The sequence below is a fragment of the Bipolaris oryzae genome (genome assembly GCF_000523455.1).
Source record: "Bipolaris oryzae ATCC 44560 unplaced genomic scaffold scaffold_140, whole genome shotgun sequence".
In the NCBI taxonomy this organism is placed as follows: Eukaryota; Fungi; Ascomycota; class Dothideomycetes; order Pleosporales; family Pleosporaceae; genus Bipolaris; species Bipolaris oryzae.
This window is the reverse complement of record NW_006911416.1, coordinates 17,620-32,592: the sequence shown is the minus strand read 5'-3', so window position 1 is coordinate 32,592 and position 14,973 is coordinate 17,620. Positions and strand designations below refer to the sequence as shown.

General features: G+C 51.3%; 6 protein-coding genes across 6 annotated transcripts; 4 read left to right on the top strand and 2 right to left on the bottom strand.

Moving 5' to 3' along the window:
• Positions 1-393: 393 nt before the first annotated feature.
• Positions 394-1,474, bottom strand: COCMIDRAFT_103257 (uncharacterized protein; the record flags this gene model as incomplete). The annotated part of the gene is made up of 2 exons (XM_007692769.1): positions 394-1,154; positions 1,207-1,474. The coding sequence occupies 2 exons, from the start codon at positions 1,472-1,474 to the stop codon at positions 394-396; spliced, it is 1,029 nt and encodes a 342-aa protein (XP_007690959.1).
• A 464-nt stretch (positions 1,475-1,938) lies between these two features.
• Positions 1,939-2,841, top strand: COCMIDRAFT_7906 (uncharacterized protein; the record flags this gene model as incomplete). The annotated part of the gene is made up of 1 exon (XM_007692748.1): positions 1,939-2,841. One exon carries the CDS (start codon positions 1,939-1,941, stop codon positions 2,839-2,841), a length of 903 nt encoding a protein of 300 aa, XP_007690938.1.
• Positions 2,842-3,812: 971 nt separating this feature from the next.
• On the top strand, positions 3,813-5,372 carry COCMIDRAFT_28859 (uncharacterized protein; the record flags this gene model as incomplete). The annotated part of the gene is made up of 1 exon (XM_007692756.1): positions 3,813-5,372. The coding sequence occupies one exon, from the start codon at positions 3,813-3,815 to the stop codon at positions 5,370-5,372; it is 1,560 nt and encodes a 519-aa protein (XP_007690946.1).
• A 79-nt stretch (positions 5,373-5,451) lies between these two features.
• On the bottom strand, positions 5,452-7,015 carry COCMIDRAFT_7904 (uncharacterized protein; the record flags this gene model as incomplete). The annotated part of the gene is made up of 3 exons (XM_007692747.1): positions 5,452-5,518; positions 5,667-6,841; positions 6,890-7,015. 3 exons carry the CDS (start codon positions 7,013-7,015, stop codon positions 5,452-5,454), a joined length of 1,368 nt encoding a protein of 455 aa, XP_007690937.1.
• Positions 7,016-7,992: 977 nt separating this feature from the next.
• COCMIDRAFT_39417 (uncharacterized protein) lies at positions 7,993-8,764 on the top strand (the record flags this gene model as incomplete). The annotated part of the gene is made up of 4 exons (XM_007692758.1): positions 7,993-8,142; positions 8,189-8,284; positions 8,398-8,507; positions 8,557-8,764. 4 exons carry the CDS (start codon positions 7,993-7,995, stop codon positions 8,762-8,764), a joined length of 564 nt encoding a protein of 187 aa, XP_007690948.1.
• Positions 8,765-9,437: 673 nt separating this feature from the next.
• Positions 9,438-11,448, top strand: COCMIDRAFT_28857 (uncharacterized protein; the record flags this gene model as incomplete). Its single annotated transcript, XM_007692755.1, has 2 exons — positions 9,438-9,503; positions 9,562-11,448. 2 exons carry the CDS (start codon positions 9,438-9,440, stop codon positions 11,446-11,448), a joined length of 1,953 nt encoding a protein of 650 aa, XP_007690945.1.
• Positions 11,449-14,973: the final 3,525 nt, after the last annotated feature.

Genomic DNA, 14,973 nt, shown 5'->3' with positions numbered 1-14,973 from the left:
AACACTTGAACGGGCAAGTCGAATCTAGGAGCCGCAAGCTTATAGGTACCCTTTGGCGATGACGGGCGGGGTAAATGCAAGTACGCTTTTCCCCACACACGTGTGGGCTGAACGGAGCTTGATTGGTGGTACTGCTTTGAGGATAATCCCGGGAGCATTTCTCATCCACACGGTTACTATATCTACCTCGCTTCTTATTATATCCGAAGCCGATGTGCAATTACTATGCTGCAGACCGCTCATAGTATCCATGATGCTATTGTCCCGATGTGCAAACGACATACAGATCCATTCAATCGTTAAATAGGTTTAGCATGAAATACCTAATATTGTCCAATAGTACAGCATTACATTGAGCAATCGTCAAAATCTTACAAGTACAGCCTACATACTTCACTCGACCTTGTACACGAGCTTCACGCCGGAAACCTTTCCATCCTTCAAGTCCAGCAAGCCCTGGGGGACACCAGCCAAGCCATCCTCCACCTTAACTGGGTGTGGCTTGATCTTACCGCTCTCGATCAACTCCTGTGCTCGCTTCCAGAACTTAACACCAAACTCGTAGTCTTCTGGCTTAGCATCGAGCCTCTCGTTGAACCTCTCACCAAGCGCCGTGTAGCCGAGCGTCCAGACTGCTTTCACATCGTCCCTCGGGTAGTTGTTGGTAGGTAGGAGACCGGACATGTGGCCGCCGGTGGAGCTGATAGCCTCGGCCGTGATGTTGAAAGAGTTTCCCTCGGCAATGCAGTCGAAGACCAATTTGAGCTTGTCGTTGGTTGCTTCGCGGATTTTGGCTCCGACGTTGGGCTCGTTGTAGTCGAAGACATGGTCGGCACCGAGTTTACGGAGAAGATCAAAGTTACGGGGAGAGGATGTAGCAAGGACCTCGTAACCTGAGAGCTTTGCAAACTGGACGGCAAGCGTACCGGTTGCGGTAGAAGCACCATAAATCAGGATGGGCGTAGGCTCCTCCACCTTGGCTGGGGGGATTGGTAGACCGAGCTCCTGGTACAGTCCCTGTCCTACGGTAGTGATCCCAATGCCCAAGGTTGCAGCATCCTCAAAGGACATGCTATCAGGGATCTTGAGGTTGATGCCCTCTTTGACCTTTATGTGTTCGGCGAAAGCACCGTTGGAGTGATCTGCTGGGTCACCTAGGGCATGTTAGTGACAATTTTCTTCCGAGATCAGGATATTCTTATTTACCTCCACGAACAAATCCACAAATACGATCACCAACCTTGTAGTTGGTCACTGCCTTTCCAACCTCTTCAACAACTCCGGCATAGTCGCATCCCGCAATGGCGCCCGGCGAAGTTGAATGGTGGATGCTTTTCCAATCAGTCGGATTCAATGCAACAGCCTTGGTCTTAACCAGAAGCCAATTGTCGGCTGGGATTTTAGGAAGGGGTACGTCGCTTCTCAACTCAGAAACGTCCTTTGAAACGTGGACTACTGCTTTCTGGGTAGACATGGTTGATTTAGTAGAGTGGAGCTTGGCATGAGGCGAAGATGTCTGGTATTAATCAAGGCAAGATGTGGTTTTATAAACGGCTTCACTAAGAGAGGCATTCGGTAGCAGGTTGGTAATACCACTTATAGCATCATCTTGAGTGCACACTACAAATTGCCTCGGAGATAAGCGGGGCATACTCAGCGACGCTCGTCATTCCCTCACGATCATAGACAGTCAATTATTAATTGTGCCCGGTAGGATCTCTTCCGTGCCGATGTCGTTGCGGCTATTACCGGCGAAGCACGTGTGGTGAAAGTGGATAATAGCAGGGGTCCGAGCTTGAGCTACCCAAGCTTGCATGCAAGGGTCCGGCAAGCACGCGTTGATGATGGACTCCAAGTCCAAACCTCAATTCCAGCCGTGTATCACATATTCTCTGCGCGGCTCATAGAAGCGACCTCGTGCATAGCCCTCTCGTGAACATGGCAGACCCTCAACAACCCGGTCAAGTCGAGGACGAAGACATTGTCCTCAGCTTCTTCCCCGATCCCCCACCCTTCTACAAGCACTTCACACCAGAAAACCTCGCCCGCCTCCGAGAAATTGAGAAAGAAGCTGGGCTCCACGAAAACGACGACAATGACGCCTCCTCCAGCGCCGCACCAGGAACCAAGCTCTCCCCCGAGCAAATCCTCTCACTCCCCACCGAACTCCGCTACCTGATCCCGCCCGAGCCCCCCGCCGATGACGCCGAATTCCACGTCTTTGATACAGTCGCCAAAGCAAAAGGCACCGATGTCTTCATGAAGAACATGGAATACATAGCCGACCAGCTAAAAATGCAAGGCGTATTCCAAGACTGGCAGTACGAACAACTCTACCCCAGCGATCCTTCCTCCACAGCCTCTCAGCAACCACCTGCCTCCTCAACAATAACAACGACATCAAACTCTGTATCGCTAGACAGACAAAATTACCTTTTCAGGTTTCTGCGTAGTATACTTTTAAGTTATATATCCCTCTTGGGCATTGTGACTTCGGACCCGGTGTCTGAGAAGAAAGATGAGAAGTTAAAGGATATCATGACCATGGTGGCCAATATGCACGCGCTGATTAATGAGTACCGGCCGCATCAAGCGCGACAGACGCTTATTGAGCGGATGGAAGAGCAGGTACGGCGCAAGAGGGCAGAGGTAGAGGGAGTACGGAAAATGGGGGAAAAGGTACGGCAGGTGCTTGCGGGGTTTGGGGCTGTGGATGGGGAAGAGAGGGATGGGGTGAGGGACGCGGGGGCAGAAGGGAGTGCGGGTGTGGGGAAGGAACAAGTGAGGAGAAGGGAGGCGCAGAGGGGGGCGTGGGAGGCGCTGGAGGAGGTGCTTGGTTAACGGGAAGAGCATTTGCACGCGTCCTGGTAGTTATGATAATGATACCCTTTTTCCATCTTTTTACAATTGTCATATGGCCCAGTTCGGCTGCGGTCGCCAAATCTGTCGATCCCGCAGCTGGGGAAAGGGCACGAGACTCCATCACCTGTCGACGGGGATGTTCGGCTCACTCACAACAAAAACTACACTCCAATGTCTCAAAGGTCTGGCAACACGAGAACAAAACCTTCACACATGATGCATTGTCGCGTTAGTGCCACTACAACTGTCAGGTACCCGCTAGCCCTCTTTCTGACATGCAAGACATGACGTCAGCCAGTATACACGTATCTATTCTCCATCTACGTCTGCGCTATACGTGTCTACACTACCCGCAAAAAAACAGGACGGTTTACATTTGCAAATGATAAGAAATCAAACGATGATGCAAAAGTCATAGCGCGGACCGCACAGTGTCTCGGAACCACCATCCTCGCCTTGTTTCAGGCGACAACTAAAATCTCCAGCTCTCTGCACACTTATCGCAATCTTCAGCTCATTGTAGTCAGCTCCCAGGATTACATACATACATAACAAAAAATCTTTCTCGGTGCTGAAGGAAGGCGCACGCGGTGAGATTCAACAAGACCCCCTGTTTGCCCAGCTCGTGAGCCGCCGCACCCGTTTTAGGGTAAGTACAACAGCAGGGCAAGGCTGAGACGTGCTGATATAGTTCAGCCCCCGTAGAGGTGCGTGTGTCTGCCTGTCAGCTGAAAGGACGAGGAGGGACTGAGGGACCAAGAATACCAAGGCTGAGGGAAGAGACAAAAGGTGGACGTGGTGCTTACTCTCCTGGCTTTTTTTCCTTCTTCATCTACATCGTCGTCGCCTTCAGAAAGAGAAGAGATCTGGGAGGCCATCGCAGTGCCCATTGAAGGAAGAAAAAGTTACAAACATAAAGAGCTATATTATCGGCGTCACTTTCAATCGCAATGGTCTCAGCACCCTCCCACCGACCCCCCAAACGCCTCGCTGTCTTCTGCGACGGCACATGGGTGGGCCGCGAGACAGCCGTCGACGACGCACCACCCAGCAACATCCGGCAGCTCGCCAACATGGTCGGCACCGTGCAGTACAAAACCGACGACAAGGCCGCGGCAACCGTGCATCCTATCCAACCTCACAAGAACGCCTCTGGAACTTCTACTACTACTGCCCCCGATGCCATCGTCGCCGGCTACCAAGAAGGCGTAGGCCTCAACAAAAACTTCATGCAGTACATCTGGGACGGCGCCACCGCCTCCTCCATCAGCGAAGAATGCATCTCCGTGTACAAATTCATCGTAGACAACTACACCGCCGACCACGAAATCTGGTTGTTCGGATTCAGTCGCGGCGCCTTCACCGTGCGCTGTGTCGCCGGCATGATTAACAACTGCGGCATCATCAAGCGGCGCGCCGACTACACTGACGACGAAGTCTCGCGCCTCTGCTACGAAATCTTTCGCACATATCGCTCTAGTCTTCCCGTTGACGCGCCCAAGAGCGAGGAGTGTCAGCGCTGGAAGGGGTTAGAAGATAGAGTGTGGCAGGTTAAACGCCCGATTCGCTTCATGGGCATCATAGATACGGTGGGCGCGCTAGGGATACCGCGGTTGAGCGCGGGAGTGGGCTTCGATTGGAGTCCGTTTGAGTTTTTCGATATGAGCATTTCGAGCGTGGTGCAGCATTGCTACCACGCACCCTGCCTACACGATCGGCTGTGGATCTTCCAGCCGTGTCTTGTGGCTGCGAGCGAGGAGACGGCAGGGGACGAAAGAGAGGCAAGGGCGAGTATCACGCAGAAATGGTTTCCGGGCACGCACTACGATGTCGGGCGTATGACGTTTCGGTTTGTGAGGCAGAGCCCGACGAATTGGATTGAGGAGGCGTTGGGCTGGCTTCCGAACTTGCTGTCGCGCACGATTTATCCGAACCAGGTGCTTAGCGATGCGGTGCTAAGGTGGATGGTGGAAAGTGTACACACTGTGGATGAGCGGTCTGCAACACCTATTATGCCTGGCGCGCAGGAATGGATACAGCATCTTGGAGAGAGAATGGGCGAAGCTGCACTATCGGCTTCATCAACTGAACATCAACACCTGAGAACTGGCAGTGGAGACATCTACGGCGACGTGCTAGCTTATGCACCCGGCGGCGTCGTGATTAGCTCGGTGCAAAAGACTTCGCGCTCCATCACTTCTCTCCTCAACGGCGTCTTGCCGCGACTCGGTGACAATATCCAAAGCGTGCTGGGCGTCAAGACAATCATCGGTATCCTGACAAACACAGCCGATCGCCGTATCCCAGGCACGCAAGCAGAAATCTATCCATACACAGAGCCAGAGAGGGTGACGGTCAAGGGAAGCGAAGTTGTCTTCACAGTGGAAGAGCTGGCACGAATGAAGGAGGTAAATGACGTGGGGCAAGTCAGATATCCGAGTCAAAGCTTCCAGTCATTTCAGCTTTGGAAAGAGGTGTTTGGGAAAAAGGAAATTTCATGTGGACACTGAGTCTGATTTCTTCAATGTGAGCGAGCAAATTGTCAACAAATAGTCAGATACCACTGCTTCAGTACTTGACTTTGACCCATTAGTCCTTCTTGTTCATTTCAAATGCACCTTCATTGGCAAATGCCTTCTTATCGATGACTTGGTCCCTGAAGAAATTTGCATTAGATTCATTGTACTGCTCGTAAGTTGTATGTCCATATCTAAATCCAGAATCTACTATATTAAAGCGAAAAGGACCTCCATGTCGCTCATGACAACTCTAAATGCGTTATACATAAGTAGCAAGAAACTTACTTCTTGCCACGTCCACCAAAGCCCCATCGGATCTGGTTCGCCCAGCGCACCTCTACACCAAGATCGTCTGCGCACTGCCACACAAAACCAGGGTTCTTTTGGAACATGCGACCAATGAATGCAACGTCGAGGTTGTCGTTCTCGAGGTAATCGTTTGCCTGCTTGCCGTCGGTGATGCTACCAACGGTTCCAACAGCCATCTTGTCGCCAACCTTGTCTTTAACAGCCTTGGCAAATGGCTCTTGGTATCCGGGTCCACTATGGATGTGCTGTTTCTCGTGGAGTCCACCTGATGAGACGTCGAGTAGATCAACACCTCTGTCGGCAAGTATCTCGGCAAGACGGACAGTCTGGTCAACAGTCCAGCCTTCGATACCGGCTTCATCAAGCCAGTCGGTCGCGCTGATGCGCAGCACAAGCGGCATGCTCTCCGGGATGGTCTTGCGAGTGAGGTCTACTAGCTCAAGGGTCAGGCGGGTGCGGTTCTCGAACGAGCCACCGTATTCGTCGGTACGCTGGTTGGATGCGGGAGAAAGGAAAGAGTGCAGCAGGTAACCGTGCGCATTATGAATCTCAACGGTATCGAAGCCAATCTTGACCGCGCGCTTGACAGCGTCAACGAAGGCCTGCTTGAACGTTTCGATATCCTGTTTGGTCATCTCCTTGGGGGTGCAATGCTTGTCGTTGAATGGAATGGCTGATGGACCATAGACATTATCCGGCCAGCCGTTCATCTCTTTGGTAGCAATGTCACCCTTGCTCAGCCATGGCGCCACTGTGCTAGCCTTGCGTCCAGCATGTCCGAGCTGGATGCCAATCTTTTGACCCTGGGAATGCGCAAACTCGACAATTTTGCGAAGAGGCTCCATTTGCGAATCCTTCCATAGACCACTGTCCTCGGGCGTGATACGGCCCTCTGGAACAACAGCGGTTGCCTCTACAAATGTGAGTCCAGGGCCACGCTGGACGATACCACCCAAGTGTGTAAGATGCCAATTGGTGTGGTGACCGTCTTCGGCCGAATACTGGCAGAGAGGAGAAAGGGCGATGCGGTTCTGGATTTCGAGACCGCGAAGCTTGAGCGGCTGGAAGAGCTTGGGAATCTTGGAGCTGCCATCGAGCATGCCCAACGCAGTTCCAGCAGGGGGGTCTTGCTCAGGTGTAAAGTAGGAGATCTAGATGGGTTAGTAAATTGTGGAGACATCAAGGACAGTATCGCATACACCAGGTGCAGCCTTGTTTCTCAATTCATCTTGCTTGGCGACTTTATCGCTGTTCTTGTCCTCCGGTACGTCTTTGGTAAGGGCGTGGTGCGAGTGTGGCTTCGCAGTGTCAGGTTCGGCGCCCATGGTTACAATTGACGATTGAGGTACTCGGGATATGAGGGTGATAGGGGATTGCAATGAACTGTTCTTCTGATCGAGCCTGAGTCGTACCAAAACTGAAGCTGCGGTCAATGCGGGTTTTATACGGCGTGATGTCTTGCGTGCCGTCTCTAGAAAATAATAGTATGACGTTTACTTTCGCACACGCGCGGGGCATACGCAGGGCCCCGCCTTCCTTGTTGGGGTTGGCATGGAGTGGTTAGGGCAGGTGGTGATTTGTAAGAAAGATGCCACCACTGAGTTGGCCGGAATGCCGGAAATGTATGTAGTATTCATGATTACATGCTGCCGTATGTGGCAATGGACATATCAGAGTCAGAGTAAGCACCCGAGGGCGACGTGAACGGGCTGAGCGGAAGATTTCACAAATGCTGACAGAGGGGGGCAGGGAGCATGCTCGCAGTTGGCATGTTTATGTACATAATGAACATGTGACTTTCTTGCTTGGTGCAATTGCTGAACTTTGAATTGTTGAACTTGGAAGTATATTTAGCTCATCGCAAAGGTTTAACAAAGCACGCACGCGAAGGTTAGTCAGCGATACTGTGCCGGCGTTGTACTAGACGTCATTCAGTGTCTGTGTGGTTTGGTGGGGGGGGGGCTTGAGTGCGGCGACGAGGCCGACGTTGTCCGCTCCAAGCCTCTAGTGCTGCGATCGATACTGGGTGACAGACTTCCATACTCAGTATACCAAGTCTTGCAGGACGCTGACTGCAGACTTGGCTGTCACAGGTCACGAGCGAACAATCCCGTCGGGTGGGCTGAGAGTGTTTGAGCCTGAGGTTGAGCAAGGATAGGGATAGTTGGCAATGGCATTAATGTGGCCACGGTCATGTTATTGTCGTGTTTGACCATATAGACACACACACGTACGTTAGCAGGACGGTTAACAGTCGGGAATAATTAGAATTATGCACTGGAGGTTGACACATGACAGCAGCATGACGAAGGCTATCTCTATTATCGCACAGTCCAATGATGGGCGTCATGCGCGTTTCGTTTTGGCCGGAACTGGAGCGTCAGGGCTGAAGCAGCCGACGTTGCCGATGGACCCAGAGCATCGGCCCTTTGTTGTGTGTGAGGCAGAGTGGGTAAGACTGGCAATGGGGATTTCCGTTTCCGCACGCGGGTATGCAGGCCTCAGACAAGGACTGTGGCACGAGAATAGGTGGTGAGGAGCAGCCAACGCCTGGTGCCGCCTGTGCCACGGCCACGCCGAAGGGAAGTGGAGATGTGCACTTGTTGCATTGGGATTTGCGGGAAGCTTTGTCGACAGTGGGTGTGTATGGCCGAGAAAGAAACAAGGGCGGCGCGAAAAGGACAGCGATAGGGTGGTAGGGTGGTAGGATAGATTGGCATTGGCACTCTACCCCACGCTGGGTGCGGCGCAGGAGATGAGGAACAGGCTAGCGACCTGCCTTATTGGGACTAGTGAAGCACCCTCAAACATCAGCCTGTGTGGCGCCACCAATGGGAGGCCGCCAGCCCCCAAGCCCAGCAAAAAGGCCCAGCAAAGGACCAGCCGCTCGCGCAGGGCAGTGGATCAAAGACGCCCTGAGCATCCGCACGCGCTCTCTTACTGCCACTCGTGCCCACTACACCCACTACACCCTCGACGACAGCGACGACAGCAACGACAGCAACGACAACCGCTGCCACGCAAACGCTGCCGGGTGTATCTATAGACACTTGTACATAGACGCGGGCGCTTGACATTCACTCTCTCTCTTGCTTATCCCCATCGCCACTGCCCGCTCGGTGCTCAATTGCACCTGCCGTTCCTTTAACGCCCGCAGTCAGCACCACCTCAGCATCCCGCTTATTCACTGCGCCCTCACTCGCCTTCACTGCGGCGCAAAAAAACTTCAAAACTCCACCTTCGCAGCGACGATAGCTCGCTTCTGCCTTTTCCCTTTCCACGCGCAGTCCCTCTCGGTCTCGCTTTCTCCGTCGTCACCGCTGTGCCCAAGCCTTGTGCCTCAAACGTGAGACGCTCCACCCAACACGCGTATTTTCTTATGCACGCAAGCCCCCGTACCAACTGAACACCTACGCTTCTGGGAAACACCCCGTCCCCTGCAAATCCCCCAACCTCAGTCCTTCCCTCGCCCTACAAAACTATTCTGTTTACTGTCGCTCTCTCCCTCTGCTCGATTCGTGGTGAGCAGCAGGCCTGTTACCACCTTCGCGACCACCCTTTCTTTGTCTCTTCCTCCCCAACCCATGTCCTAGCCACACAAGTCACTCCTTCGACAAAGCAGCTGGGCTGTAGGATACCATACCGTTGACCGGATACGTACGACCACTCCTTACATATCACACATACAGACATACATACATATATACATACCTCCTCGCCACCTAATACTCAACACCACCACCCACCATGGGCTGCTGCGGAGATCGGGAAAAAGCCCTTACCGTGGCCGAAGAGCAAAAGTGGACGCACCTCGTAAGCACCCCCAAGTGACACACAAACCCACCCTCAGGTAATGTACTAATCCATCCAGACTCTATCCGATTTCAAGTCCACTTCATGTCTCGCTCCCTTCTCCTACGCCTGGCTCTGGATCCTTGTTCTCGTCTCTTGCGCCGTCTACGCTGCTGACGCCTTCACTGCCATCAATCTTCTCGCCTTTGACAAGTGGACCAGCACCATCAAGCCCGCCGTTCCTTTTGAAATCGCAAAATGGATCTTTGCCATCACCATCATCATTTCCTACGTCTTTCTCCTATACCGCTGGATCAGGACCATGCGCGTCATGCGCACCGGAAGCGTCACTGAATGCTACCTCGAGCCTCTGGCCGTCATCTGGCAGAGTATGCGCCTGACATCCTCCGGCCAGGGTTGGCGCCGTTTCTTGGTTTTTGCAGAGTTGACCAAGAGTAAAAAAGGCGTCAACTACATCGCCCTCTTTGTCTACTTCCAGTTCAAGAGCGCGTTGCTCATCATTGTCGCCCAAGGACCCCGTGTCGCCATCAATGCCATGACTCTATACGCCGTTATGAAAGCCCAAATCATTCCCGGAGGCGACCATGCTGCAAAGGATAGATCCAATTTTGAGCAGTTCTTTGTCAATATCAAGACCATGATCGACACGGGCAATAGGCGAGAAACCGTCATCTATTTCGCCATGCTGTTCTCCATGTTGATTTGGGTCATTGCCGCCCTGAGTTTGATTGTCGCCTGCCTTCTCTACATTTTCTTCCTGTGGCACTACATTCCCAAGGCTGACGGCAGTCTGACCAACTACTGTCGTCGCAAGGTTGAGACTCGTCTTGAGCGCATTGTCGGCAAGAAGATCAAGAAGGCAATCGAAAAGCAGAACCAGCAATTGAAGAAGCAAGAAGAAAGGGCCATCAAAAAGGGCCAGCTTGACGTATCCAAGTCACGACCAACTCTGCCCAATATTGGTGATTACGATGATGACACATCTACCGTCTTCTCTCTGCAACGCTCCGACACAATGAGTACTAGCGCGACGCTTCCACCGTATGCCCCATATCCTCAGTCGCACACCAACAGCATGGTCTCAAACAATGGCCGAAACTTGATGATGAAGCCATCTCTGCCCACACTCGACGAACGTCCCAGCACGCTTGCGCGATCCGAGTCACAATTTACCACCTTTTCTACTAACAGCTATGGTTCCAATGTACCCATGTTGCCCCAAGCCGGTAGTATGGGCAGAGCGTCGCCAGCCCCCGGAATGGCGCCTCTCGATCGCAACGGTAGTGACTATTTTGGTCAACAGCGCAACCCGCCCTATCCCTCCGACAGGCCTTTTACGCAAATGTCACAGGGCAGGGCGTCTCCAATGGCTCAACGGGGACATTTGCCGCCAGTGGACACGAGCTTCAGCAATGCTCCATATGATTCTGAGCCTCGACTGGTTTCTCCTCTTGCCAATGACGCACTAACATCGCAAACTCAACCAAGTCGTCCATACCAGGGATTCAGTCCGTACAACAGCCGCGGCCCCGCTTCAGGTCCCGAATACGAGCTATCTCCTGTTGAAAGCAACCCGACAGAGGAAATCTCCCGACATTACTACCCCGACCCGAATGATTACGATGACTACCAGCCACCACAAGTGCCCAATGTTTTGAGGGCTGGCTCTCCTGCCCCTTCGCAGTTTGGCGGTCTGCCCAGCCAACCACGGTCAAACACAGCACCTCCACGCCGGGACATACTTGACCGTACTATGAATGGCTCGATGCCGCCACAGCGCAGTGCCACTGCTCCAATCCAGCCAGGTTGGGTTCAAGGACCTCCTCCACGCAGCTTCACTCCTTCTGGACCTGGTCCTCAACGTTCCTACACCCCATCTGGGCCTGGCCCACAGCGTAGTTTCACCCCGTCAGGACCTCGTCCTAACGACAACAACAACTACTAAGTTTTTTTTTCGGATCAACATCTTGTTTATTACGTAGCGAAACCCGATTTTTCCTACAGTTGATACCATTCATGCATTTCTATGGCGTTCACTTCTCTTTTCTGTTAGATACAGATGTCCTCCCTTTTTTTCCAGCCAACCTTTTTACATTCATACACTACCTGCCCATAACCTTTTGGGATACGATTATGACCTCTCTTCTCACCTCGGTGAGAAAGGTCGTTCGTCACCTTCGTTTTTATACATGTATATATGCTTCGAGATACCCCACCCAACCTCACCCGCATGGCTGGCCTCGGAACGTCCATTCGCTTTTTTCTTGTATGAAGTTACCCATTTTTATGGCTTGGGGAGATGACGGATACGTTTTTTTTTTCTGTAGATGCAACGCGCGCAACACGTTTAAGTTAGATTTGCAGGCACGTGTATCATAGTTATCTATCTTTGTTTTCTCTCCCTCTTTATGCGATTCAATGCTATTTTTGCTGTTGCTTGATGCGATTGTATGTTTATATGGATCGTAACGCCACGTTATTATACCAGGCTTATTACACTAAGATTCAGTTGTCTACTTCTTATGACATGCATTCTGACCAAAGTGTTTTTGGTACTCCATTCCGGCAGATTGAGGTGTGGCCTGCCATTCCTTTCTGAGGAAAATAATCTGATATGCTAGACGCCAAACAGATACAACCAATTCCTCCTTCAGCGAGCACGTAGGCAATCCGACCGTCCATCTTGCAATATTCTGGTACTCACACTCGACATGACAGCTATCCTCTTCCTCTCTCTCATGCTTTCACATCACTTTCCTCACCCACTACCCCAGCAAGACCAACCACACCAACCCCGCTCAGTCCCACATCTTATCATACTAGCGCACAAAGTCCCTACTAACCCTCGAGCAGACCCCACCTTCCAGGTCCCGAGTATGACTTGAGTTGTATTGGCCTATACGAGGGCTATCTGAAGTGGCTAGGTGCACTGTATTTCATCTCTCTCTGAAATTAGTGCAGGAGTCCTACCAAGGAGAAGATGACAAGAAAAGCTTCTGCGACACTAAAACTTGAAAACAAAAAAAAACTTTCCTTCCTGCAAATCAGTGTCAAAGGGGGTTTAGTTTAATACTGAAATGGTCTCCAAATATTTTGTGAGTTACTTTCTATGGCTACTTGGGGGGGGGGGAAAGGAGATTCGCCCCAGAGTATAATACGGTAAACTTTTTTTTCCCCATACATACCATAGTCAAATCGAATCCCACAAGTTTCAAGTTTAGCAAGCCTGTTCTCTCGTCTAGTCTGCTGCCTTACTTAGCCAGCGTAGGAGGATAAGGAGAGAAGGGGTACTCGTATCCCATCCTCATGGTAAGACTCGTGACTCGACACTTCCCACGCTCCATTCATTATATATACCGTGTACAAAACACTTTTTCTCTTTACCCCTACCTACGGACCTCCACCCGCTATCCGCACATCTAGGGGGGGGGGATGGGGGTAATCCCGGATCCGTAGACGGATGAATGAAGGATACATATATATCGTGCAGATTGCTATATCCTCGGCTAAATCCCCCCCCCCCTCCATTGGAAGAAATGCAAAGGGGAGAATAGCCTAGTCATCGTTCATTTCACACAACCCCTTTGTAGAACTACTACCTTATGCCGCTGAGCTGACGTATAAAGTGCGGTGATGGTTGACGTTGATACTTCTGTGGACAAGTGGGACAAGTGGCCGTTCTCCCAGTCATCCATAAAAAAAACGATGCGATATCACGTTCATTGTTCTTCGAATATAGCCACTTTGACAAATGATTTCGCATTGGACTTTCTTTTCTTCTTCTTCCCTACTATGCGCTCCTCTTGTTTGGTCTTGATGTCGCTTGATGCACACGCGAATCATCCGAGTAGAAAGCGATTTCGTAGTCATGAATGATGCGGGAAAAGGCAAAGAAGAGAGAAAATAAAAGAGATCGTGATAAAGATCTGAATTTCCGAAATTTCCTTTTGTAAGAAGGTTAGATGTTACGCTGTGTAAATAGTAGTGTCGGATGCGGGGGGTTCAAAGTTGAACAAGGTACTCGATACCTAGCAAGTGGAAAACGAGACCAAGACCAGTGCTGTTCTCAACGCAAGCAAATGTAGTAGCTCACGCGCTTTGCTAAGGGTCATCGATGACGTTTTGACATATCGACCGTCCACTTTTTTGGTCCGGTTACCTTGGTATGGTACGCTTGCGCACGCCGGGAAAACGTAGATTGCAGCTCCGCCTCGATTTCCACGTATGCGAGTTGGTAAATGCTTCCCTGACCCGGAGTTTGTACGCATACACGCATATCGGGAATGCATGTATGGTTTCTTTTTTTAGGGGGTTTGGGCCGTGTAGCGGCACGTATTGCATGTGCAGCGGGGCGGCCGAGGGGGAAAAGGAATTTTGTATGTAACTACTTATGGGATGATAGTAACTGCAGAAAGTCTCCGTTTGTATATATGTATATACCATGTACGTGCCGCAAAACCAGATAACGAAGTAAAAGTCTCCGGAGGACGTGAGTGTTCTCCTAGCACCCAAGGATCCAAGAAGTGCCTACATCCGTTTTCGTCCAGACACCACCATACACAGCGACGAATCGTGGTATTGTGGCATCAAAAGCCGCAGTGTTGAACTATGTACACAGTAGCTGTGCAAAAGTCATATGGCTAGACCCTTGGTGTCATGAGCAAGAAGGATCGTCACCTCTAGTCGTACGTTAATCCGTAGCATCCGCAGCAATACATGCCAACGAACAAACGCCACGAAACAAAACTCACAGGTGTGTTTCACGCGCTGTATCAGGCATCGATACCCCTCTTTTTTTGGAAGCTGGGTGGGAGGGGGGTCGCGGTTGTTGAATGTGTTGCAATTCCCATTGCACTTTATGGGCGGATCGGCGAACCTGATCTTCAGGCTTTCCTCCTAATCACCCGAAACATGTTTGATCGCCAGGCACTACCCGTACCAGCGCGTCGGCTCTGGTGATTGATATCCATCGAACCCGCACACGAATTTTCACTCTGCTAAAATATTAACTCTTGTGCAAGTCGAAATAAGTTGGCCAAACGAGGCGTCGTATCCCCTTTTGTCTTCGCCCGTCTTGGTGGCTGACGAACCAGTCTTGGTTACTCTTGGGGACAATTTTGATTTTTGTACGGGAACGATTCTCGGGCTCGGCGTTGCTGAGTACAAGAAGCGGTTTCACTAAGCCACGCCATTCTTTGTTATTATTTGGCTCTGGCGTCGCGGAGCGCAGTGTTTCACGTGCTGTACCTATCCTGGTCTCTTTGTGTTGGTTTCGGCAGTAGTAGAATCTTCACAGTACGTAAGCTGGTGGGAGGCAAATTCGTCATACCCGAGTTATCACACGTCCTTTCCGCGTGTGAGGGAATGTGGTCGCTATCTTGCTTGACTTCACCGGTGGAGTCATTTGCAAAAAAAAAAACACGTTGACTTTGCTCCATCATCCTGCTTGTCTTTTCACATGTTGTGGTGG